Source organism: Seriola aureovittata, chromosome 2 (genome assembly GCF_021018895.1).
Source record: "Seriola aureovittata isolate HTS-2021-v1 ecotype China chromosome 2, ASM2101889v1, whole genome shotgun sequence".
NCBI lineage: Eukaryota > Metazoa > Chordata > Actinopteri > Carangiformes > Carangidae > Seriola > Seriola aureovittata.
Genome location: NC_079365.1, coordinates 21,660,001 through 21,687,678, shown reverse-complemented (window position 1 = coordinate 21,687,678; position 27,678 = coordinate 21,660,001). Strand labels below are relative to the sequence as shown.

General features: G+C 40.4%; 2 protein-coding genes across 3 annotated transcripts; one reads left to right on the top strand and one right to left on the bottom strand.

The window, feature by feature from the left end:
* Nucleotides 1-1,294: 1,294 nt before the first annotated feature.
* znfx1 (zinc finger, NFX1-type containing 1) lies at nt 1,295-18,681 on the bottom strand. Of its 2 annotated transcripts, none has more exons than XM_056401466.1 (19): nt 18,425-18,681; nt 15,677-15,769; nt 14,664-15,565; nt 14,068-14,302; nt 13,548-13,900; nt 13,206-13,385; nt 12,376-12,482; nt 11,122-11,360; nt 10,858-10,989; nt 10,448-10,596; nt 10,037-10,180; nt 9,809-9,926; nt 8,974-9,212; nt 8,088-8,227; nt 7,424-7,556; nt 6,570-6,737; nt 4,799-4,909; nt 4,524-4,619; nt 1,295-4,285 (listed from the first exon to the last, which is right to left on the bottom strand). In XM_056401466.1, the coding sequence occupies exons 2-19, from the start codon at nt 15,720-15,722 to the stop codon at nt 1,835-1,837; spliced, it is 5,943 nt and encodes a 1,980-aa protein (XP_056257441.1). In that variant the 5' UTR covers nt 15,723-15,769; nt 18,425-18,681; the 3' UTR covers nt 1,295-1,834. The 2 variants fall into 2 exon arrangements, with proteins under 2 accessions (XP_056257441.1, XP_056257450.1); XM_056401475.1 differs by having other exon boundaries at nt 18,429-18,681.
* Nucleotides 18,682-19,360: 679 nt separating this feature from the next.
* tbc1d20 (TBC1 domain family, member 20) lies at nt 19,361-27,444 on the top strand. Its single transcript, XM_056405015.1, has 8 exons — nt 19,361-19,817; nt 20,040-20,225; nt 20,399-20,479; nt 21,414-21,600; nt 21,796-21,897; nt 22,724-22,865; nt 24,677-24,855; nt 25,097-27,444. Exons 1-8 carry the CDS (start codon nt 19,760-19,762, stop codon nt 25,359-25,361), a joined length of 1,200 nt encoding a protein of 399 aa, XP_056260990.1. The 5' UTR covers nt 19,361-19,759; the 3' UTR covers nt 25,362-27,444.
* Nucleotides 27,445-27,678: the final 234 nt, after the last annotated feature.

Here is a 27,678-nt window from a genome sequence, read left to right as displayed (position 1 = left end):
TGGAACATACCATTCATTCACTGACTTCTGACAACGAGCTTGTTAACTGATGGAGGCGACAAGTGAGGTCACATGATACTAATGCGTCACTGAGGTTGCATTAAAATTTTGTTCCTGGTCCACATTGAATTGTGTTTTGGTCTGGATCAGTGTGCTTTAGACTTTGCTTTTGATTCCTCAGATGTAGCTTTTCCAGTATTCAGTTTTTTTCACAATCCCATCCTATACATGCATACAACACACGACTGGTGTGACTAACCAATCACAAAGATCAAATATAATATATACAGGTAAATCAAATTATCTACTTTTACTAATTATGGCAAAGATGGCTCGCAGTATTTAATTGTTAATTTTTAATTGTGCAAATAGGACACTTCATACTCTGCTATCTAGAAATTCAGATTGACGTAGTTTGTCTTGCTGGTAGTTACTTGGTAGCGCTTTTCTTTTTTTTGGCAGGGGCAGACTAGCTGAAACTCTGACAATAACATATTTTAAGTCCACTTGACATGATAGATGAGACAGTCCACCCTGTAGGATATTACCATTTTTCTGCAGTGCCTCCTTTCGTCCAGCATTCTCTCAGCCTGGTGCTTGAATCCTATAAATACTGAAAGAGTGGCACCCTTTTAAAGTTTGCTCAATTTTAACCTTGTCTTGACAGCACATTTTTGTTGTTCTTTTTTTTCCCCCTGCAGACAGCACAGTTTGCATTGGAGCTGGTTTTGTGACAGGGACACATTCATCATGTAATAAAGTGATGCAAGGTGTTACAAAATGCCAAAATGAAACTCAGCAACTACAAGTCCTGTACAGTAGTGAAGAGGAATTGTAGCTATTTCCAGGCCGTTTCTTTTGCTGCACGCCCAATGATGTCCTGTTAGGGACAAAAATGATTAACTCTTGCTGGTACTAGTTCAGTGTGTGTGTATAAGCTAGAGAGAGAAAAGGTTAGAGAGAGAATCCATATTTGCTGTAATGAGGAGGAGGAAATCTTTTTTTCATCCATTAGGTAGTTAATATTTCTATAGAACAGCAACTCTAGAAATTATTTACAAATATTGATCATTCCATTATACTGAGTTTATGTGCATGTGTCTCCATCTGCTTTTCTACATATACACTTCTTGTAGCGGTATTACAGGTTCACATTAATCACCTCTGCTGAGCTTAATGTGCTCAACCTATGAAGACCCATATAAAAATCCAAATAACATACAGAGTCTCCCCAATTATATTTTCAGAGACATGTTATTAGAAGGCATGTGCGTGTAAAATAAAGACAAGAATGTTCTTATAGGGAAAGATATTTTTAATGTGAGTAATTATGAGCAAGTTGCAAGCATGACAAAAATCAAATCATTTCTCAGTTTTTTTTCCCCAGTGTTTTACTGCCATCTATTGTTAAGGTAAAGGACAGCTATTACTTAACACAAGTAGTTTTAAACATATCAAAGGGTTACAGTGAAAAACAAAAATCCAACCCAGTAAGCCTACAACAGCAAATCAAAACAACAACAAAACTTAAAAGTCACAAGTTTGACGTATATTCATGAAAGAAAAGCGGTAAATTATCACTGGGTATTGCTAATACTTTCAAAAGTAAGTTTCGTGCAAGATTATGATTATGGTCTCAAGCAAAGTTCTTTATCCATCCATCTCTCAAATGACTTGACTGCCTCAGCAACATTACCACCCTTTTACACACAGTACAGTAAATTTCTCTTTGTCCACTATGAATCAATGTGGTTATTACAGTCAAACCATGACCTGTTGCCTCTCACAGGTTTTGCAACCAACAGTTGGGGTTGAATCTTCTCCGAGATGGTTTTCAGAGTTGAAGTTGATCAAAATTTAGAATGTTGTTGGCTTCAGACCAAGCAGGATGCTGTGCCCCATCCATCTCTGAGGCGACTTGGTTACCACTTTCCAGTCTGTGCTGGCTCCCACCAATGGTAGCGTTACAATCAGGGCACTGTCGCCTCTGCATAGCCCCTCCACACTCTGTTATAAGATAGACATGGCCATTAGGACATTTGTACCAGTGTCCAGGAGGCATTTTAATAGCTGAGATGATCATCTTTCTCTCCTCCTCAGAGATCCCCAAGCCTGTGAGTGGAAGCTTTTTGTTCAGCTGCTTCATGGTTTCTTTCACTTTTTCTTCATCCAGCTCAGTGAATTGGCCAGAATTTTCCAAAACTTCCCTTATTGTTTGTACCTCGGGTTGAATTTTATCACTTTGTCCTCTCTTGTCTGCCATATGACAACGGATGTTGAGTTCAGTGAGTAAGGTGAGTCTCCGTAGCTGTCTCTGCAAATCATAGACCTGCTGGTCCGTGAATTTTTGTTGGGGGTTGCTGAGCCAGTGAACAAACTCTGCAACATCGCTCTCAAACCAGCAGCTTTGCATGACTGACGTGTTTCCTTTTTCAATCTTTAGTAGCTTTGCAACTCTTACAAGGAAATCCATCTTGTTTTCCAGGACCCACAGGTCATTTGCTGTGAGATAGCTCTCTCCCAGTTTCTCATTGATGTGCATATATTCATTTTGCTGAAGCACTGCACAGATGTCAAGGTTTTCTACCCACTGTTTTTGAAGGGCCTTCCTGTGCTCTTCAACATCTGCCTCAAATCCATTTATCTTCATTTTTACCATCTCTATCTCGGCAAGACGGCGGTTGATGTAAGATCCGTAGCGTAGATTCTTGCGGATCGGAGTTCGACACTTGGGACATTCCTTTAGTTTTATTGCCACCTCCTCTTCATTGGCCTGCTCATCGTCATCTATCTCCATGTACTTGTCCATGGCTGTGTATTCGATAATGTGTTGACAGTCTTCTAGCTCAATAAAGTGAGCCTCAGGGTCATCCTCAGTTCCGAAGAAAATCTCTGTGACCTCATCATGATTACAGACGCGACATTTGCGTGGACATATGTCTCCACACAGCCCTATGCATGGGTGGCCGCAATCCAGCATCTTGTCACAGGGTTGGGTGCACGGTGGACGATCGCATGGTTCGTGGCAAAGCTTACTGCATGTTTGGTGAAGGCACTGCCAGATGCAGGGCTCAATGCATGGAGCACAAGGCTTCCCACATGGCTTCATGCACTTACTGTGGACACAGAAATTCTCACATGGTCTACGACAGGGGGGGCAATCGCGAGTGCAAGGCTCCCTGCACATGTGAGAGCAAATCAGGAGACGCTCACACTTGTGAAAACACCGGAAATGGAAGCGTCCCTGATGACACTTGCCACAGCTACCATGACAGGCATGGCCACATTTTAGCTGATACCTACATGGTGTCCTACACTGAGGCTTCTCTGTTTGCGTTTGGTAAAAGCAAGCCTCTTGCTGGCTGTGGCCGCACTTTAGCTGTAAGGTGATCTTCACCTTGCACTTACTGGTGCAAAGTTCCCCACAGACTGAATCACATTGATGTCCACACTGGAGCATTTTCTGGCAGGGTTCCTGGCACACAAATGTCTTCGGGTCCTGGTGGCAAGGAACCTTCTGTGTGTGTTGACACTGGGGTATGATCTTCTCAACCTTCACTGAACATTTCTTTGGGCATTGTCTATGACACAAGAGTGGGCATCTGTGTCCCTGATCACACAAAATCCTCTGGCACTTCTTGTCACACTTGTACTCCTTGTGCTCAGGGTCGTATGGGTGGCAGACCCTTGAGCAGACATGACCACAATTCAGACGGAACTGGCAAGGCTGAGTGCAGCCCCCCTCAGGGGCTTGTTTGAAGTCTTCAGCACAAGACGCTGTTACCTGTCTTTCTGGATGATTCTGACAGCAAAGGGTCAGAGTCTTCCCAGCTTGGTCATTCTCTCTCAAAGTGTGGAAGATGTTGCTCCACAGTTTGACTTGGCCCAGTATTGCACTGTTGCCAATACAGTAGAGACCTTTCTTGGCACGAGACAAGGCGACACAGACGCGATTGGGGATGCTCAAAAAGCCAACTTTACCCTGCTTGTTGCTGCGCACCAGAGACAACAGGACAATGTCATTCTCTTCTCCCTGGTACTTGTCTACTACATGCACTTTGACCCCTGAGAACTGGTTGGCAGGCATAAGTCTGCGCAGACAGTGGAGCTGGCCGGTATAGGTTGTGAGGATGGTAATTTGCTCTGGTTTGTACTCCTGAAAGAGAAGGTAGCGGCAGAGAGCGACTACAAACTTGGCCTCATGTTGGTTCTGATGGCTTTTCCCATCTTTGATCTCTTCTTCTAGGTGGTTGTGCTCCACAAAGAATAAGTTGGTATTAAGACCCTGAAATAAAAACATATTCTAGGTTATTCTTTGATGTTTATCAATTTTTTTTTAAATTCAATATTCTTTATCTTATATTTGTTTCCCAACTTTTATTCAAAATTTATTTAAAAGGCTTAGAGATGGTGCAGGTACTTTTTTTTTTTTTTTTTACACATGCAGGGAAGTAAACAGATATCCACTGCTGAGAAAAACAGGCAGAATGAAAACACAGCAGGAGAGCAAATACAATACACACCTTGATGTTCTCATAGTCCAACACAGAGGGATGGTTTTCCAGCTCTGAGTAGATGTGTGGGGTCAGAAGACGGGCAATTTCTGGCCTCATACGATGCTGAAGAAGAAACAAAAACACAAGCACAGATAAACATAGACAGTCACATACAGATACAGAGGGCATACATGCACTTACAAAACATGCGCACAATTGCATCATCTAAAGATGTCTACATTTTACCGAGTCTCAGATGCTGCAATAATCTGAACAAATGAAAAAAATACAGTAACACAAACCTGGTAGTTGAGCCTGACAAAAGGATGTCCCATCTTCACCAGCCTTTCAAACATGGACGTCTCCAGGTGGAAGTTCTTAGCAAGCTCATATACTGTGGCACTGGGGTGCAACTAAAGGAGAAATCACACATTAATCATATACTCCAAACCTTTTTTCTTTTTTAAACCTTTAAAGATTATTTGATTTGTGTTCATTCCAGCTTTTACCTTCTTCCATCCAATGGTGATTAAGTTACCTTGGAAGGTTTACTGCACTAGATTTGCATATTTAAATGTATTAAAGAGTCCAAGTTTATGACCATGTAAGTGAAGAACAGAGCGATGACTTTCATGGTCGCACGCTTAGTGCGATCAGACCATTTGTAGCTATGCAAATGCTAGTGAACAGTTATTACACAGTTCCTAGACACAGGTGGCGGCAACAATCTATACAGTAGCAAGCCCGGAAGGGATAAACAATGCTCTGCTATGGGTCTCTGTCTTAAGATGACTGGATGGGAATACAGAATGCATGCAAATGCACGCAAACTTTCTTTTGCTGTCCTGTTAAGCATCTTGCTGTTTTGCCTGCATGTGTGTGGGTTTGTGTGTCTAAGCGTCTGTGTGTGTGTGCAAACCTAATTTAGCTAGAGGACAGAGTGTGATTGTGCATGTATGTGGGAGGGGTGTGGGGGAGGCAAGACAAATTCTAATATAAATGTGAAGCATTGTGTTCTGCTCGATTCAACACCAAACCTGTGATTAATGAACAGCACAAAAATGCCAAAGCTTATTTTACTGGGAAAGTGTGATCCATCCACCTCCATTACATGCACACATTCAAGTTTGGGTTCCACAAAAACAAGCTCCTAACACTTGTTCAAAGAGTCAAAATAAATACTATCACATGGCTTTAAACCCATTAAAAACAATATTTATGCCATCAGAATAACTTGTCTTTTTTTTTTTTTAACCATGCCTGTGATTGTCCAGTAGTTTAACTCGATAAATCAGACAAAGTTTAATATTGATTTATTTATTCTGCACTTATAGTCAACATGTATCTGGTAGATTAAAGTAGACCCACTTGCAGCCTCAGGTACAGTGGAAAATGACTTTTATATTAATCTGAAGTACCTAAAACTGACCATTGATTTCCAAGCCTGAGTTACAATACCAGGAATTTTGAAGTCAAACTCTATTTTAAATTCCATTCTTATGCTTCTTGGACTTTCTCTCCAACCGTAAAGAAGTCAGGTTTGTTTGTATAGTCAAATACATGCATAAATGCATGTATAAACAGAGTGCGATGAGCAAATATTAGGAGAAGAGCAGACAGAAGTTACACAAGAGGAAGAAACCAGGACAGAATATTGAGATGTGTGATAGAACTGTGTGTAGTTGTTATCGCATACTGCAGATTGCGTGACAGGCTGCCTGGCCATATGTCCTTGGCAGGCTCTGACAAGTTGTTGTAATAGTCTGCTGATGTCCAGCATATCACTCCTCTCTCTTCTCTTGTAATGTCTGGCATGAGAAGTTTTTTTTTGTCCAACTTCCATTTCCCTCAAGGCAACACACACAAACATACTGACAACCACATAACTATACAAATCCCTCATGACAGGATGTCCTTCAAATTTGCACCTGGACATGGAAATGGGGATAATTTAAGAGAATGATGGCCTGTTCAAATACACTGCCACACAAATAGTCACGCAGAGTTCAATAACATTCACGCACAAACGGGGGTTTAGGAAACATTGAGCTATGCGTCTGTGTGAGCTCTCACCTGCTGGTGGTCTCCGATGAGGATGAGGTGTTGGCATGCTTCGCTCAGCGTGGTGATGGTGTGGGCCTCGAGAACCTCTGCGGCCTCTTCTACAATCACCAGGCGTGGACGCACTTCCTGCAGAGCTGCGCGGTACTTGGCCGCCCCTGTCGTTGTCATGCCAATAACCTGATGGGCAAGATAGCTGTTCATTTACACACAAAGCTAGCTTATCGCATCTGCTAATTTTATGATTCATTTTATTAGCACATTCATTTTTATTAGTTTTGCTGCCTGCCTTTACAAATATAGTACTGCTAATTTGAATGCCAGCCTATTTAATGGTGTTATAACTTTTTCAGCGTTTTTGCCACTAGAGTACACCAGACGTACCACAGTTTGCCTCAAAGTTAACTTTCTTATTAAAAGTGAAGGTACAAATTGTTTTATTTCACATGTACAATTTCCTTCAATTCCGAAGTAGATGCATATTTGACAGTCCTTCACTGGGGTAGAGGGCAGAAATCTCAGAGATACATATTTCAAAACCAAATACAACCAAAACCATCTGCATGGCTAGATACCACTATATATAAGTGAGAGAAATGTTTTTTATGTAACATTGGTGAACTAACCCTGTAACCTGTAACATATCTGTTCAAAAACAAGACTCATGTCAGTGTTAATCTATTACCTTCCTTCTTGATATCTGAAAATACAACCATGTATTACATCACATCAAAATTCTACAACTTTAGTGTATTTCACATTATATTTCACAGATAAATTTTGTTACAAGGATCTAATGTAGGATCATTAAAAAAAAAATACAAAAAACAGCATACTTCCTATTCACTACTTCAGTTATACTGTACCATGGCTTTCTTCAGGAGACAGAGGCTCTCCTGTCGTTTTACATCAGCCAGTCTGTCCACTGCGTTCTGATAGGCCTGTTCAGACTCCACAGCTCTGGTGCGAAGCTCTATCCTGTACTGTGCCACCCATAAGCTGCAGACACAAAGCAAATTAATAACATAAAAACACTGTGACGACTGACTCAATTATATGAAGGCCTGAAGACTCTCACTATCTGCTCCGCATCTGGAAGTACACTAAAAAAAGAATGATGCTTCTGTACTTGATATCACTGCAAGTGTAGTTAAACAATTACAGCGAGACATATTATATCTGTCTTGGAAGGAAATTGCTCTATTTGTTAGTTTAAATGATAATTAAAAGTATGTAAACATGAGTCCTTACAGTACTGGTTTCACAGTGATAAAAGTTATGTCTTGGCTCTCTGAGGTGAGAGGAACCTCTGGGATACCGTTTCCTGGTGATTAGTTGACTTAATTACACACACTGGGAATAGACTACTTCTCCCAGACTAAGGGTTGCTTGGGGGATGAGAGGAGTGAGGGAAGAAAAGTGATGAAAGGGTGAAGGCAGAGAGAAACGTGAGAAAGGCACTTGGAGAGGTGATGGAAAGGAAGAGTTGAAAAAGAATCACGTAGAAGCGAAACACAGACGCAAACCTACCGATAGAGTCGCCATCTGTCTTGCTGACTGAGAGTCCAAACATCAAACACGTTATCTGCCTCTCTCTCGGTCATAGCTGAAGTCTTCCCCAGCTCTCTTCTGATTTTGTTCTTTATCTTTCTCTTCTGGTCCCGTTGCATCTGTACAGATCAGGACAGGTTAGTTCATTAAGTCGTTAATTTGTTGTTCTTTAGCTGAAAAAGGACGGTCCACTCTCTTAGTGTGTTTCAGATCAAAACTAACATCACAGGGTAAGTGGTTGTTTAATATGTGGTAGTATGAGGAGCATGGCACAAAATGTGTGTATTTAGCTACAATATGTTAGAGAGAAACCTTGAATGTTTAGAACATCAGCGGTGGAAAAGTGGATTACGATGCAAAATTGATTTTTCTATATATGCAATTTGACAAGAGCCTCCATTGGAATCCATTGTAACTGCTGTGAATTAAAACTGACCACAGCTGCGGGGGAAAGCTTCAAACATTTCAGTGCAGCTTTTCAACCCAACAGGCACTGAGTGATACTCAAAAGATGTTTTGTTGAATGTTTTTTGGATGGGCGCCTAAACAAACATGTATGTGTGCAAGCAGGTGACATGATACAGAGTCCTGCCAGTGGCTTCAGGCTATTCCACTGATTGAAAGTTGGTGGCAGTGATGTGCCAAATAATGAAGCGATCTGCCAATAAAGGCAGGGAGGACTGCTACCAACATGGACGTACTGTACTGTACTCCAGAGGGTACATTTAAGTACAGTGCAGGAGCTGTAAAGATTTCAGCTCTTAGATTCACTGTATACACATTCATACATCTGTTCCTCCATCATTGTTCTAAATGAAAGAAACGCTTAACAGTCTCCACATGAAAAATCTCCTTAAAACATTACCTCCCATCCTTCCTCGCTCTGCTCAGCCTGTATTTCAGCTTTATCCAGATTCATAGCCAGCATCAGCTCTTCCACTTCTCTGACAGCCTCCTCCATGTTTCCTGTCTTTCTGCCATCTCTACCACGTCTGGGACCAATGTTGTCGTCAATAATCCGCTCCGCCTGGATCAGATCGGCCTCCTCTGCTATTTCAATGAGGTCCTCCTCTTCCAACTCCATTGCTTCCTCTGCTGCTATGTCTAACACAATGTCGTAAGTTAGTTAGTTAGTTAGTAAATGAGGTATTTCATCCAGTCCAATAAATGTACAGAATTTTAGCTTGGACAGAAAGATGGTATAGGAAGTGAGTGTACAATGTTGATAAATGGTGAAAAGGTCATGGTTTATATCATTTTTAGGAACTGAAATGTTCAAGCTGAAATGTGATGTGACTATCTATCATTGTTTAGTTACAAAATCCTGCAATAATTGTAATTCTTTTAACTGAGGTAAATTCAATAAATGGTTCAGTTGAATTATTGTAAATTAAATCCATTTGTAAATTTTTCTCAGCCATTTATGTGTCTGCTGGCTGACAATGCCTTTAATGTCATTAGTTCTTTGCTAATGTAACACCTTAAACTTGTCTGTCAACAACATTTTAACTGCATCCCAACAATTGAAAGGTGAAACTGATTTGTGCTTGCTTAGAAAATTTATAGGAGGAAATTTTGCATTGTTAAAATGAGACATTCTGACTAATACAGTTAAAATTTTGGGACGCACTGAAAAGAAGCCAATTATCAGATCATCTCATACTGTTCCATTGGAGCGCCGCTTACAGTAGAAGCCTTACCTTCATTTATATTTGCATTGCCTGTCTCCCTCTGCAGGAAGACAGTGGAACCCAAACCCAACCACTCCATAATCAAACTGGACCTCTTCTCATTCCAGCTCTCAAAACCATCCTGCATCTACAATCAATAAACATAAACTGATGAGGCTGCACTGTGTTCTGTCCTGTCTATCTCAGTTTACACACATAAAATGCTTTTTTTTTTTTTTTTAATTCAGTATGACTCACAGGTGGCAAGTTCAGACTGTCCCAGTGTCTGTATGAAATGAACCTCCGTAAGATGCTTTCACGCAGGACGCCTTTCAGAGAACACTCCAGCTTCACACTCTGATTCTGGAGCTCCCTCTCCTCCTCACACAGCTGCTTGTAAATCTGTCAAACGGGTCATGATACAGTGATTAGGTGGAGAAATCTCACAAGAATGTGTCTGATAAACTGCGACTTGTAGAGCTGAGAAAAATGAATGTGTGACAAAGTATAAAAATGTGGAAAACATGAAAAAATAAAAACTTTTAATAAAATGTAACAGGCTAATGGGCTAATAGGCTAAGGCTGCAATTCATGAGAGAAATTAAGTGTGGCGCATCTGGAAAACATCATGTTTGGTCATAAGAGTAGGTAAAGTAAGCATGAACCCACCGCATTATATGCAGAACGCAGGTGAGCTGGTAGCGTACTTCTGAAGTTATGCGAGTGGGTCAGCTCCCGTAGAGTGAAACGCTTCAGGATCTCACTGTTGCTGCGGCCTCCTACTCTCACTATGCCGTCCTTCAGAAATTTATGAATACCTTAGATGCAGGGGGAAAAAATGCACCATGAAGGGCACAGAGCTGGAGTTTGAAAACTAAAAATTATTAACTAACACTGAATAAGTATCTATGTCTCAGTAGTGAACATTTCAGCATATAAACAAATGCACCTGCCACGAATTATTAATTGTACAAGGAACAGATGTGCCTCTTTTGTTGACAAGAGGCCCAATTTGCCAAACCACTTAAAAAAAGAATTAAATATATCTGATATTATTATAAACTGGTATCACTGCTTACCCTCAAGGAACTGATCCAGGGCATGGTTAGTGTAACACACCACCAGTATCGGAGCATTGCCAGTTGCACCTTTCCAAAGATTCTTATTGGTCAGCAGAGCCTGAGCAATCTTAAGGCCAACGTAGGTTTTTCCTGAGAAAATTGGAGGAATTGGAATAGCTTAAACAATTCTATTGATTTCGTCATTTCACAAACATGTAAAATACATTTTAATTTTACTTTCATTCACAAATGAATTAAGTCATCCTTCCAGCAATGTCTTACCAGTGCCAGGAGGTCCCTGTATAATGGCCAGCTCCTTGGTGAGGGCCAGTTGGAGGGCTCTCATCTGAGACTCATCCAGCCCCAGCACCTCCATTCTTGGCCAGGACTCTTCGTCCAAGCTGTGAAAGGGCTGTATTTTGCCCTTATACTCACGGTCAGCAATAGATGACAGGTTATACGTATCCTTTATTTGCAGATAAGCTGGGGCCCGGACATCTGTGCTGCACTCCACGATGTACCTGGAAGTATAATGAATAGGATGGAAACTTTCAATATATTATTTCCTCAAGTAAAGTATTCTTAATAATTAAAAGATTTAACTAAGATCCGTTGCAATAAAGATGCAAAATGTTTACCACAGTCAGTTTGTTTTTGCCAAAATTCAGTCTATGTAAGCTTTGCAAAACAGCTGCCAAAAGTGGCATTTACAGTATGACGATAAAAGTTAAAGACATAATTTAAAAATATCACAAGCAGAGAAGACTAATAAAATTGTTGGACTGACTCAATGTGAATTACACAGTAATATCAATCTAAAGATGGTTAATTATCTAACATTAGCCATCACTAGCAAGAGTGCATTTTATTGCATATGAATTCAGCATTGTGTTATTTCTTTTTTCAAAAGTGACATAGCCTTACTTAGGATAAATAAATGAAAACAGTGAGGAGAGCTGGAGAATCAGTCTCCAAATGTCCCCAGCTGACCTGTGGCTGTTTAATTCAACATCAATTGCACCAACAAGAAAATTGAAAGATGGCCTAGAGAACTGTTTTTGATATATAAGCAGTTTATGTTATTGATAACTCCTATGTTGCGATTCTGAAGGAAACACTAGAGAGAAGTTAGAGAGACAGATGGCCAACAAAGTGTGTCACATAATACATTACTTTGTGGTATCTGTGAAGGGCACTGGGAGTGCCACATATAACAGAACTTTTGAACTCATCCATGCGTGATAGCTTTTTGGGAATACCACGGCGATATAATTAACTGATGCCAATTAAGGGTGTGATTGCTAAACTTGCTTTGTACAGTTTCTCCCCCTGCAGCCCTGAAAAAAATACGTGTGAACTTCTTTTGAAAGTGCTGTGGGATTAGATCATAACTCTGACCTTGACAGAGAAATCTGAAACTCCCCCACAGCACACAGACACAAAAACACACAAAGACACACAAAGACACACACACACACACGCACACACACACACACACACACACACACACACACACACACACACACACACACACACCTCTGGAAGGGCAGGTCATCCTCCTCCTGGTCCTGTAGGCCCTCAAGGACATACCGATAGGCCTCAAAGTAGGCTGTGGACTCTACCATCAGGAACAATTGGTCTTTCTGTGGGAAAAGTTGGTTTCGTTTAGTTCTTCATGTCTTGTTTGTCGAGTTTGTGTTCTGACACTATGTGTTTTAACTGTGACTTGCCAAGGTCTGGTACAATACATCAAATGGCAACATGTTATGTTTAATGTTGTACATGGCCTCTCACAAATAAAATAAATAAAAATTGAATATCTGTTTCCTATAAAACCATACTGTGTGCTGCAGGATAGAAACTAATGTACAACAGCTGTGCTGAAAGCACAAATGTAAGACTGATGAAAATATAAATACACTCAGTTACCAGTTTATTATGTACACCTGGCTAAAACTTATTCAGTGTAACACAATAGGTCTGCAATAATTCCTCCTTTTAATGATATAATTTCAGTTTTGTCAAAACAGCTTTAGAGAGGTGTCAACTTTATGTTTTCCTCTTTCTCTATCTTACTTTTTGTTTTGGAGCCTGTGGGTTGTGGTGCTATTGAATTGTAAGCATTAATAGTGATAAGTGATTTTAATATTTTGTCCACCCCATTCATATCAGTGAGATCAGACTAAACTATAGAAGCTTCTCAGCACAGTGTTTGAACTGGATGTACATAATAAACAGCCAACTAAATGTACATTACTTTCACAGCTTTTGCATTTAAGTGGCTGAAATCAGATCTTCATGTATCCTCAGCAACTGCATGCAACTTTATAAACAACTTTTGCACAAACTGTAGGCTACTGCCCCACCTGAAGTCTGGCCAGCTTGTATCTGCTTTCTTCAGTAAAGGTAATCTGGACCTGTCCCTTCTCCAGGTATCTGGGGTCCCGATCTGACACTGTGGCAAACAGGAGGCTCTCAAAATTGTCACAGGACAGGCAGACCAGGGAACCATAGATCAGCCTCTTGGAATTCTGCCAGCGCACAAACTGTGGGAAGGATGGAGGAAATATAATAATAATTCATATATATGATTATAATATTATTATATGTTAACATGTATAATTATATTGTTTAAACAGCAAATAACCAGTGAATGTCGTAAAATGTCAACACCACAGAATGTTTGAATGGACAGTCAAAAGGCTAACCTTAAGTGGCTTAATGTCAAACTGGACTAGGTAGGCAATGCCAGTGTGCGTGCACTTGGGAACCACCAGTTGCGTATCAAAATATACACGGATATCATCAAAGCGCTTCGTCTTCAGTGGGTTATCATTCCTTCCAATCTCCATTTGGTTCTGGAGCAATTGCTGGATCCCTTCACGGAGTGGCCGCACAAAGTCCTCCCTCAGCAGTCGGAAGTGCGTGTCAAGGTAGAGGTGGGTGTTTGTGTAGCGCTTAGAGATGAGGTTGGGTCTAAGGAAGGGCCTGTGGTCTGGATGGAACTCCTCAACAGTTGGATAGATGTGTATGGTCCTGAAATCTTGCTGCTCTTCTTCACCTGGGTTAGACAGAATGGGAGATTCAGGCACGTACATATCTATAAAACCTTGTGGCAACGTTTTTGAAACTGCCCATAAGATCTTCTGGCTAATTTGTGCAGTGTAGGCTTGAGAGCAGGGTGTCAAATCAAAATTTTACAAAAAAAAAAAAAAAACAAGCCATTACCTGGGTTATCATCACCAGTGGGTAGGAGGGTATACGTGTCCCTGTCTGAGCGCAGGGTTCCCTCACAGGATCTCTCCTCTAGGTGCTTGACTAGGCCCTGGAGATCCTCCAAAGTCTCCTCCATCTCAGGCTGGATGTTCACTCCCAGTGCTCTCAGCTTGTTGATGGAGGCTTGGAGCAGCGTCAGTAGCAAACTCACTGACTGAACGGAGCTAGCAGGGAAAATGTTCAGCACCTAATAAGCACATGATGAGTGTAGTTAGTTAAACTATATAATCAACTACAAAGAGTTCAACTACTACTAACAGAAAGAAGCAAAATAAGGCTAAAATAATATTTGTTTTAAGAATCAGTGAAACAAGGTTTGGGAAAGGTTTTGAAAATCTACTTTCTACATTGTTGTTAGTTCATATGAGCGATTTCTGTATTTGGGTTTTTGTTTGGGTTTTTCTCATTGGTTTGAATGGTTGGTCGCTAGAAAATGATGTGGATGTCATAGTTTTTGAGCATTAACCTTGTAAAATGTGTTTCTCCATTATCCTTCAGCTGAATTTTTTACATGTTTGGCCCTTTCATTCATTCTTTCTTCTATTTACCTTTGACAGAATAGCCAGGATGTTTTCCAGTTGCTGAGGGTACTGTGTCCTGCGCAGAGGGTTGAACTCTGACCCCATGCCCACCACATGGTGGGGCAGGATGGTTTGGAAGAAGACTGAATCTTTTATGATGCCAGCCAGGTGCTGCAGAGAGCCTCTGTCTGTCCGTGATTTGAAGGCTTTACTCAACACCAGGCAAAGGAGTTCGATAAGGTCCTTCCTCATTGCTTTGTCACGCAGGACTTCAATTAGGGCAGGGTTAGATGAGAGGCTGATGGCCACCACAGACGGGTCTTTTCCAGAGAGATCCTCCAGTGTTTTATAGCCCAGGCGACGGCCCTGTGGTGCCCCTACTCTGCCTGTAGAATTTGACCTCCCCCCATTCCCCTCTCGTCTGTCTCTCGAACCATCTCTTCTCTCGCCCCCTCTACCTCCTCTTCTATCCACGCTATATACTCCTCTCCTTACAGCCATTTCTGCCAACCCTCCTCTCGCTCCTTCTCTTGCATCAGCACCTGGTTGACCATTTCTTCCTACTCCACCTCTCTGTCTGTCTGCACCTTGCCCTCCATTTCCGCCTCTCCCTCTCCCCCCTCCTCCTCTCTGTCTGCCACCTCTTCCTGCATCTCTTTCATCCCCTATTTCTGCTCCTGCTGCTCCTCCTCCTCTTCCTCCCCTTCCTCTCCCTTGTACCCCCCCACCTCTTCCTCCATCTGTCCCCTCCCCGCCGCCTCTTCCTGCTCCTCTTCCTCCGCCTCTCCCTAACTCTGCTCTTCCTCCATCTCTCCCACGCATCCCTTCTCCTCCGTCTATCTCTTGTTCTCGCGGCCTGTCTCCCCGTGCACGTCCTCGTCTTCTCCATCTGCCTCTACCGGCATTCTCATTTTGGCCAGTATCATTAGCTTGGGGGAAAAAAACAACATTCATTCAGTGAGACCTTGAAAATTAACACCTTAGTTTCTTAACCTTTGCTCAGTGTTTTAACTTGATTGCGTCTCATACTGTGTAATTACCATTATTAGCTTCTCTTCTCCAATTTGGTAACGTCACTCTTTCCATTGTCTTGCATTTGGCAGTTGTTGAAATTTAGGCTGGTTGTTTGGTTTCTGAGTGGCGAGAGATTACAAAAGTGCAACAATTTTTAAAACAATAAATAAACAAGCATCTAAATAATGTGTCATTTGTGTACAAGATGATTAAAAAAAAAAACAGCCTGTATAAGACGGCAGTGAGTTGTAATGGCTGAACATAGAGACAGGACCCAAATGTAAGAATCGAGACACTCAGTGGGTTTAAATAACAGTCTTTAATTAGTAAACAGGTTCGGTACAAAGGAAGGCAGCCCAATAAGGTAATCAATCGAAGACTAAAGGCAAGGCCAAGAAACAGAAACAGGTAGTAAGCTGGCTGACTAGGAAAAACTGTAGGGAAAAATTACTGGACCGCTGACACAAAGTAAACAAGACAAACTGGCACAGTGGAAAGGGAACACCAAGACTAAATACTCCGGGGCAAGGGAGACAATGAGACACAGGTGCAACACATTAGGGCGGGGTCAGGTAATCACACAGGAGTGAAGCGCAGGTGAGGTGAGTATCAATATAAAACGGGAAACCCGATACTACAAGCATGAGGGAAGAAGATGAAAGGGTTTTAACTGACAAGACATGACATGAACAGCATCTCATTCCTAAAAAGTGGTTATATTTTTAACTATTTATTACTATTATGCACTGTTTCCTATTATCAGTATCAAAGTAATCCTTGTCTTCGGCCTGTCTCTTCAATCTTAACTGTTATTTTGTGTGATATGTACTTGAATATCCATAGCAGTAAATGCACTTAACATTTCAACTATTCTGACACTTTAAGCTCTTGAAGCCAATGGGAGTGTATATGCACCCAAATACCACTGTGATAGTGCGTCATAACTCCGCGATCGATTCAGCTGGAGACGTGCAGTTTTTTTCACGTAAAACTAGAGACTGTCCGTCGCTAAGCACTTAGTTCGGTCGATAAACTAATATCAAAAATTAGAAAGAATTTTGACAATCTTACCGTTTGCTGGCGCATTGCTGCTTTCTATCTGTTTTGTTAATTGATAGATTTTTTGGCGCCATCTTTCCTAGTGACGTCTGACGACTGAATTGGACATTTCTATTGGCTCCAGTGGATGCTATCACAGCCAATCAGAGTGACTGATTCAGAGGCTTGGCTTGGCCTGGCTTAGTCTGTTAATTGCTTGTATACCCAAACTATATGAGCTCAAAATAATATAGTCATAAACTTTATATAAAATGTCAGGGATCTCCAACCTTTTTTCTTCTGAGAGCTACTTTGACCAAATAAAAGGGGCTGAGAGCTCCTCATGTCATATATTACTGGTTACAGTAATATTTTTTTATTCACATATTGTATAATACACTCAAACCGATCACCAAAACAAATCAGATAAATATGATAATTTAACAAGTCATCAGATATCAATATCCAAAATTCCCATTTTATACCAAAGACCTCTGAAACTGACAAAGATCTGAGTCAAGATTCAGTCAAACCTGAACACAAACATGATGACACCACTGCAAATAAACATCCATAAATCTGCTTAGAAATGTGAGACAAAAAAAGCTCCTCACTCAGTAATCCAGTGATAGTTCTCAGTACATCAATGGTACATAACAAACTGGAACTTGAAATAGCTAAGCGCAGCACAGTTCTGTGTGTTTGATTTAGTTGCATTTGGAGTAGATTTACTGAGTGAAGTTGTGTTGCTTAAAGTTTGAACTATGCATCCATGGTCTGTACGGAGTATATTCTCAGACCCTTTGAGTGAGCTACTCTAAAGCGGGGTGAGCTACTGAGCTTACTGAAGTGGCAGAAAAAAGACAGAAGGATGTGACCAGTGAGATATTTGCAGGAGTGGGTTCGGAGATTATTTTTCAAGGAGCAGAAGAAATACACCCATGAATACAGCTCAAAAGAATGAGCATAACTCATGAACAGATACTTAAAATCACCTCTAGCACAATTTCAAACAAATGTGTGCAACTTGAAGTTTTCTTTCGTTGTCATGGTTTTCAGTGTCTTTATCTCTAAAATAAGGAAAAATTCAAGGTTTTTTGTTTTATGGGCTACTACACCCTTTTATAGTGTACACAAGTCTTTATTGAGTGACATACTGTTTATAATTTAATGAGGTTGTGTATTACTTGGTGAAATTACAACTTTATAAGGCAAAACACAAAGGTATGAAAAAATGGAAAAGTCTTAATGTGGGCCTCCAAAGGTTAATATGTGTGACATTTCCAGTGTATCTACTATCCATATGCTTTTGAGTGTACTTGGCTTGCAATGGCAATGACCCAAATAAAGAGCAGGCCCTCTACTGGTAACACGAAGGACTTGCATGGGGTTGGACTTCTTATGGGTAAGTTTCCTTTCGCCAGAATTCGGATGAAAGGTCTATTTTGACCACAAAATGTCTTTTGTCACGAAACTGATTAAATACCGTCAGGCTGAGCAGATACTAAACCAACACATTAGTAAATGTGTAATGTCTTTTATTTTTCGAAAATTTTCTCATAATCTATACTCCACAGTCATTCTACAAATTTCTTACTGTATCCGGTCTATTGATATCAGTCCGATCTTTATTTGCTTTATTCTCGTTCCTATTTTCATTCATATTAACGTATAATTTAGCCAAGTGCCCCTGCCTCCGACATATCCGTCAAAAGCAACATACAGAAATAACTTACCTACAATGAAATCCACTTGATACGAATATTTCCAGGACCATTAAGGACAGGAAACAGGCCTGTTTGCTATTATTGCAGCATCTATTGCTGAGCCGATAGTCTCTGTCTGAGCTCCCCAGCTGCTCAGACGCTCTGACTGCTCGGTTCAGGAAGCTGCTATTTAAATGCTCTGTCATTTTCGTTTTCGTTTCATCCGAAGAGACACACCACACCTAGATGAAGTCAGTGTGGAGCACGAATGACTAAGGCGCACATGATTAATATCCGTGCACAGGGGATTATTCACAGTTTCATCTATTCAGTATTTATATTTACAAATATGTGGCGGGATGCTGGGTGTCTGACAACCTGCCTGATTTTAATCATGGTGTAGCTAATGGTAGAAGACGTATTCAGATGTTTTACTTAATACCACATCGAGATAAAACTCAGTTATAAGTAAAAATGTCCGCATTCAAATTATTTTATATAGAAGTAAAGGTGGGCAAGACGTTTGTAATAGGCAACTTAGGTATATCTCTCTGTACTACAGTTTGGAAACATTTTGGAAAAAATATATATTCTGTTTCACCATTGCTGGTGTTAACTGTGTAGACTACATTTCAACCCCCCTAGAAGATTACCGTACTGCACTTTAAGAGCAATGCATGGAAATGTACAAGCCTATGGAAACTATCTTTAGATTTAGACCATGGTATATGGAAAGAAGTGTTTGGCTTTTGAAGCACAAATTCTTGATCAGAAAATAGACAAAGACAATATGCGATCAAACTTAGCACAGTAAATTCATAAATTCACACTGTTTATATATATATATGTATAATATTATGTAATAATAATAATCGTTAATAATATTAGTTTTAGTAGTATTTTTATTATAGTATTAACACTCAAAGGTAGACGCCTCCTCCTCTTCACCTCCCATCATCCTGACCCTACGTGATGATGAGTCAGTCTGGGCAGGGAGGATCTCTAATGCTAATGTATCCTATTGGTCGCCTCAACCAATGTAAACATGTAGCCGTTTCATCTCTCTAAACTTATTGATGTTAAGCACTTTTTTCTTATCGGTAACGAGTTCGTCAGTAGTCTGCACAATGATGGCTGTGTTGTTGGAAATATTGGTTTCAGAACCAGGACAGTGCAGCGTTAGCTTGGCGACTAGCTAACGCTGAATAGCTAACTGTTGTGGTCGTGTTTTGTATGAGGCTGGCCTTGCTAATTAGACGGCTAGCTTCCAGTTGGCAAGTAAGGAGGGATAAATCGAGTTTAGCCAGACAAAGGATGGCAAGTAATGTTATCTAACAAGGACACATCAAGAAGTGGAGAAAGAAAATGAAGAAATCTAGAAGTGCTGGTGCCTCGTCACCAGTGAATGGAAAACAAGGTAACGGTAAGTGTCATGTCGCTAAGTTGACAGTCTCCAGTTTAGCCTATCATACTGTGTATTCCGGGTAATTTCGGGGTTAAAAAAACACATGACTGCTTGCGTCTGTTGGAGTTAGCTAAGCTAATCACATCGCCTGAAACGACCGTAAATGTATTCGTTACAGTTGCAAGCTGTAGCAAGTCAACACATGCTAGCTAGTTAAACACGGTGTTTTGTGTGTCTCAGACTGGGACACCAGGCGGAAGAGGAAAATTGCGGACATCACGCAGGCCCTGAGCGTGAGCCCAGTGGATGTAGCAGCTCTGAGGAGGATGGCTATCAGTGAAGGAGGACTGCTGACTGATGAGATACGCTGTCAAGTGTGGCCTCGGCTTCTCAATGTGCCCCTTGAAGTCCTGGATCAGGAGCCAGGTGTCATGTTAGCTATACATGCATGGACAGAGTAATATAGGCTACACATCTATATGCTATTGCACATGCCTTTCCTTTCCTACTATGCTTGATAGTTATTAAAACACACAGGTGCACGCTCTCCCACATATTTGACTCACACAGCATTGCTAATTGTGACATGTCTTGTCCAGAGACTGTGGAGCGAGAGAATAACAAGGACTACAACCAGGTCCTGCTGGATGTCCAACGCTCACTGAGGAGGTTCCCACCTGGTAAATAATGACAAACAACTCAGTTTGACTCATATATGCTATTGCCAGCTGCATTGTTTCAGATGAACACACACAATCAAGCTGTGTGTCCTGACCACCAAATCTGACTCTCAAATTAATGATTTGAATATACTTTAAGCCAGTCATTTCAGCTCCTCTTGGAAGCCACCCATTCACCTCTGCAAATAATTAAATGGCATTGCAATATGCAAACTGCTTTGCTATTACTTGCTGTTTGTGTTGCCTTTGGTAGTAGTCAACCTAGCATACAAAATTACAGGAGTACAGCCATGTTGCCTTCTCTGTTGTTACTGAATCTCTGCTAGTCCATCTCAACAGTATTGTCAAACCAATATCTATCAATTTAACATTGAGCTGCACCCAGAATGTGTGACTGGTGGTGGGAAAAAATGTCAAAACTGTGGAAACTTCAGCCTCTGCAAGCTCTGATCTCAGTGAACGTTGATCTGTGCCAAACTGTGGCGTCCGTCATCATCATGCGGAACAGTTTTTCCTTTAAAAAAGTTCTCCTTCTGGAGGAAAAAACTCAACAATAATATACAGTACTGTATTTTTGATTAGAATCCTTTAAATAAATTAATGTTGGTATTTGGTATTACTCAAAACACAACAGCATTTGTACTTATTTAGCTTTTATCCTGAAATTATGGAATTGCATTATTTATTTACTAGTTTTTCATTCATTCATACTGGCAAGCTTGATTGGAAGGGGATCCAGCAATGAATGTTACAATTCATGCTCCATAATTACTCAGATTATCTTCTGTTTGGCTGAGGAGTATAGCACAACAAGCACTATTTCTAAATTGTGAAATCATAAGCCCGAAGGAATTACAATGGAATTAGTAATGAAAAATTGGTATCAATACATTAACTAACAAATATTTATTTTGTTTTGGGTGGACTTGTACAGGTATGCCAGACGAGCAGAGGGAGGGTCTCCAGGAAGAGTTAATTGACATCATCCTCAGAGTTCTGAAACGTAATCCCCAGCTGCACTACTACCAGGGATACCATGATATTGTTGTCACCTTCTTATTGGTCCTGGGGGAGCGCCTTGCAACTGCTCTTGTGGAAAAGCTCTCCACACATCATCTCAGGTACTTAACATATACATATATACATATAAAAATATATACATATATACAAATCCATTTAAATGGGAAAGTGGGCTGAGATTTTCTCATTTCAAAAAGAATATCCTTTCCCTCCCCTCCTCCCTCCCTTCTCCCTGGTTTAACAATAGGCTCTATTGTGCAGTCTAAAAATGCTCTTTGTTTTATCCTCCTTCTCAGGGACTTCATGGATCCCACCATGGACAACACAAAACATATTCTTAACTATTTGATGCCCATCATTGAGAGGGTCAACCCAGAGGTGCATGACTTCATGGAACAGTAAGGCTCTGCTATTGTAATGACAAAAGGCCAAATCAAATAATAGATAAAAACATATGAAGCTTTGCAAAATGAAATATCCACCAGAACTTTATTGAACATACAGCAATTTTGCCAGGTACAGCAGCTATAACTGAAGCTCAGTGTTGAGAGTATTAAAGGCCTTCATACCCAACAGAGCTTGCCCTTTGGTTATGAAACTTAATACGATTTGTATCTGCTCGATAAATTGTTTCCAACAGTGTCTGTTGTCCTGAACTTGGATATTTCATTTTCATCATTTAATTATTTTCACATGCTAAATGGAAATAACTTTATAACAATTATGCAATCTTGAGAACGTGCCTCTCTTGATAATCAGTTTGATCACTTTACAAAAGATAATGGACGCATGTACCAGTAGGTTTTACTCGAAGAGAGACACAACAGTGTGTTTCCAGTAAAGAAATCCTCAGCATTTATTGTAATATTATGGGTATTTTTCAAAGGAAATTTAAATGGATGATATATTCAATTGAATTCGTTTTACAGCCACTGGGTTTGGCTGTTTCCTGTGAAGGATGACAGCTTTGACAGCTTAGTGATCCTATTATGACAGCTCAAGTTACTTGTGTAAAGACTTAAGATCACAGGCCATTAAGTCCTCCCACTAGGTGGGCTAACATGTCACTTACCCCTTATATCTGACTTTCAGTTCCAGATCCCATAACAGAACTGTAATTTCCAGTCATTTTTGGTCTTGAGTGCAATATTGTACCTGGTGCATCAGAACACTTCGGTTTTGTGTCCTGATATAAGAGGATCTCTGCCATGTTTTGATTCTTAGGGCTGAGGTGGGTACAGTCTTCGCTCTTAGTTGGCTGATCACCTGGTTTGGCCACGTCCTTTCAGACTTCCGCCATGTTGTCCGGTTGTATGACTTCTTCTTGGCCTGCCATCCACTAATGCCCATCTACTTTGCTGCTGTGGTGAGTTCCCTAAAATCAGCACTTAATGTACAGTACATGAATTAAGTCTGCTCAATCAATAAAACATTTCCAAAGGAAGGGACATTTAGATGAGCTTAATTTTTTCATATGTGAGCCTGAGGCAAACAGTTATCCTTTGATGGTGCATCCATTTACTTAACTCGGACAGTGTTGTCACTGTGCAGAGGCCTGTGTGACAGTGCGATGATATACTGTATGATGTTATGCCCAATGTTAGGGTTGTGTAAAGGCAAAATTGTAGGTTGCTAGGATGTCACGATGCCATGACCTCTACTGCACTTAAAAAAGGTGATATTGATTGTTAATGAATCCTTTAATATACATTGCTGATCAATTTTTCCAGCCCTGTTGTGGTGGTCTTTCTCAGAACTCTGCAAACTTCAGGATTTAAAGCTGCAAGTCTTAAAGCCCTGGTTTCAGTAAAAAGAAGACCTTGAAGGATTACATTTTTAATTCTATATTTGCTCTCCGTCTCCTCCGCTCCCTTCCTGATCCACACTAGGTTTTGTTGGCCCAGTCAAGGTTATTGTTATTACAAAACTAGGAGCTTTGGTGATAAGGTATTATGCTTTTCAAAACATCACTCACGCTGGTGTACTTAAGGTGTCTCAGGAGAGTAGCTTACTACATAGCTTAATTTTAACAAATTAAAACAAACTTAAACCAACTTTAGAGAGTGTGAGTGTGACTGGATTCATATTGTCTGGCAATGGCTTGCCATGATCTAGGACAGGTTGGCAAGTAGGTTTTGCCTCAGGCCAATTTCTTTCTAATCCATTAGATGGTGGGTCAGAACATAATCAAAGGCTAATTTGAAGAAAACGATTGATTAAAAATGCAACTGGAATTTTCTTTGTTACTGTTAACGTGTGGCGCTGTGGCCGATAGTCATATATTATATGTTTGACTGATTTATCAAACTGGTGTTATTTTTTCATAACACATATTGTATGTCCACAAGAATCCCTCGGAACTTCCTGTCTGAACTTTTCAAAATAAAAGCTCGAAATAACTTGAAAGCATTGCTGTAAAAAAATCAAACTCATGCCTTTATTTTGTTAAAGAGGAACTTATACTTTAGGTAACTGTTGCTGCCATGATGGAGATCTATTTTAGCATCAGGCGCTGTGCACTGACTACAGTGCAGCGGCTGCACTGTTGTCTGATGCATGACTGTATGTGTCTGTCATCCACTCTCATCATGGATAAAAGTATAATAAGTATTCTTCAGGTGGGGGTAGATTCTCTATTTGGACATTATAGCTAAATTTGGGACTGTTGGTCCGATATTGTAAGATTAAAAAACACCATATATTATTGCTGAAGGGCAGTTTTGCTCCCTCCAGCATTGTTTGGTTTCTACTTAGAAAACTGTTTAGTGCTTCTCCCAAAGGTTTTCCTGTTTTCACACACTCACACACCCTTTCCTTCCCCTCGTGCAGCCTAGCATCTAAAGATGCACATGAAATGACACATTGAGTATAAGGTTATACGGTTACAATCAATACAGAATACAATGATCATTGTGTATAACATGTATAATTTCTTAACAGAAGCCATTTACATCTACATCAAATGCATTTTTCTCCCACACTGTATAATTAGATCACTGGCACTGTTTAAACCATAACGTCAGGTTAAGTTTAATGTGGCCACTGGTTCAGATAACCTGATCTTCTCAGGCATTGTATTCGTAATTCTTCTATCTCTAATGCAACTATACCATTTTGGCCCTTTTGAATGACAGATGCGCCTATATGTGATATTTTTACATGGTACATGTGTTGCAGATTGTACTGTACAGAGAAGAGGAGGTTTTGGAGTGTGAATGTGACATGGCCATGGTTCATCACCTGCTGTCTCAGATTCCCCAGGACCTGCCGTATGAGACACTCATCAGCCGAGCAGGAGACCTTTTCGTCCAGTTTCCTCCTTCTGAACTGGCTAAAGAGGCAGCCTCACATGACAGGTGTTTATCTCTTTAGGTTCACTACCTTACCTTTTACAGAACACTACTTGCCTCAGTGGCGTGAATATTTAATTCTCTGCTTCTACATTTGCATGCTGACTGTTATTATAAACTGTAATATTTCATATTTCATTTTCTGCTGTTTCTCAATGACTCCAATTACTCACTGTTCTTTTATTAACCCTTTCATTTTCTGTCTCCCTTGGTCTCTCTCTATGCATCTCTCCGTTTTCCTCCTAAGCATGGCAACCTCTACCTTTAAGGACTTTGATCTTGCGTCCACTCAACAGCGACCAGACTCTGTTCTCCGTCGCCGACGCAGGCAAAAACAGGCTGCGCTTGAGAGCTCAGCATCCAGCTCGGTAGTAGCAGTGGCTCAGCCTTCAGCAGCACGGCGGTTTGTGCGACTGGCTGTCATGGGTCTGACGGTGGCTCTAGGAGCAGCAGCTCTCGCTGTGGTCAACACTGCCCTGGAGTGGGCCCCCAAACTGGACCTGTTTCCTTGAACTCTTTTACCCCTACACTCCAACTTATCTGTCCTTGACTGAATCTAGTCGGTGGGTCTGTTTCCAAGAACCCTTAAAGTAATAAACCACAAACCCTACAGTCGATAACACTGTCTGGAGTGTACTCTCTAAACTGAACCAGTTAACGCTCCTCCTTTTCTTCTAGGATGTTACTAAACATCCTACTCTGTGTGGGGCTTTTAGGACCCCAGCTGAGGGTCCTTTTTATGAAGTATACTCATGAAGAGCACGCAGCAGTGTAACAGCTACAGCTGCCGGTGTTCTGAAACGAAGAATCCATCCTGTTATAATGAAGAGACTGTATTTCTAAGAACTATTATTGATGGTGTCATTATTAAAGTTTATTTATATTTGGTATTAGGATAATCTGATATTCAGTTATGCTCACAGAGATTTATGCTGAAAGCTTAGTGGACTCACTACACTTGAAACTGCTGCCAATTAATAGAGCTGAAGTGAATGTATGAGAGTGTGAGTGTGCGCATGTGTGTGTTTGTGTGTGTGATCGCAATCCGTTTGTTATCCATTTGATACCTGGACTGAGACCAAAAAGAGGATTGGTAGAATCCCCTCTTTGTATAATTTCCTGTTTCTTAATTCACAGGTATGTCAGAAGCTGTATAGCAATATGGTCATTTCACACAGGCACTTTTTACGGTCAACATTTTATGTTTTTAGGTCCTTTTGTCCCTTTTTAGTTGTTTGAATAAGCCTTTTCAGTCAGGAAAGAAAATGTATCTTCCTTTCTGGGATCAAGTATCTTCAAAACATGTCAACAGTGGCTAAAATTTAGTTTGGCATCAATCAAAATCATAATATTACTGGTGTTATAAAAGTAGATGTTTTGTAGTCTGCTTGACACTTAATTTTGTAATTCAAAAGTTAAATGTGAGGATTAGGTCCCTGATTGGAGTACAACTTCACCAGTCCAGGAGGTAAAAAAAAAAATCCAGTTACATACTCACTTAATTGTTTGGTTGTGCAATCTTAAAATGTGTCTGTGTTTCATGGCCTCAAACGACTAGTGTATTTTGTCTGCTTCACTTTTTCAGGAGTAGATGATTAATTCTCTCCTTGTCGCTCAGCAGCTGACTGACTGACTGATTGACTGACTCACTCACTCACTCAATGCCTGGTAGCAGAAAATGTCAGAGCTGGGAGAAATGGCAAGTAAAATAAAAGTGGTAGTCTTTGGGTTGGCACAATGGGGGACCCAGTTTGCACTGAGAGCATTAGTTATGAAAAATCACTTTAAAATTAGTTTGGTAGGTGCTTTACTCTCTCCTATCGGAAAGGTGCTCCTGTCAGAGAAAGCACCTGAGCCTTTAAATAAATACTGTCCAACATTTGTGTTTTAAACATGACTGAACTTGATTTGAACACCTCTTAGTAAATAGGATTGCCCGCAGCATAGAATTTCAGTGGCAGTCCGGCTCATTCCAATGTTCCAGTCATTTTCATTCAGTCACACATTTTAAATAGGGGATTGCATTGCAGTGTCAGTGGTATGGCACTCACCTGAATACCCAAGTCTTAACAGAAAATACTAAGCAAATAGTTTGTCAGAGCACTTCATTTTAAGTTGGTTAATTTGAAATCTTTTCGTCTTTTGCTTAATGGAAATCTTCACCTGCATTGGATGGCACAAAACCCAGCCGACTAAAAACATATCTTGAAAGCAACTCAAATGATGTAATTCAGAAAATTATTTTTTTTGCCACTGCGATTAGGAACTTTACACCTTGGCATCCCATTCCTATACTATGACTGATCGATTTATTGCCTTTGTAGTGAACTACTGATTCAGCTGGTAAGACAGACAGACAGACAGCTCGATCAAAATGAGGGTGGACTGGAACATTTCCAGGGATGCTCTGAGGTGCCTGAGAGAATAGCTGTTCAGCAGTATTGTAATGCAACATTTATCTGCACTCAGTGGTTTTCATTTATTTTCATTGCACTAAATGATTTATCTGCCTTTTATGTTTATTTTGTTATAATAAAACTGTCATACTAATGTTAAGTTGTACAAGAGAATGCTAATAAACTAGAGTGAAAATGTTCTGTGTGTTTGTTTGGACACAGTTACACATCAATGTGGAAACTTCAGACATACAGTATCTTTAGATACAAAAGAAATTCTCTGCTTGGAATAATAAGTTGTGCCTGTTGTAGTTTAGTTGTTATTTTAAAAAGCTTAATGGATGTCTCCTACTTCACTGAAAAGTCTCTTCTGTGTTTGTGCAATGGAGATTTCAGGTTTCTACAAAAACTAAGTACATAACTCAGAATTTAA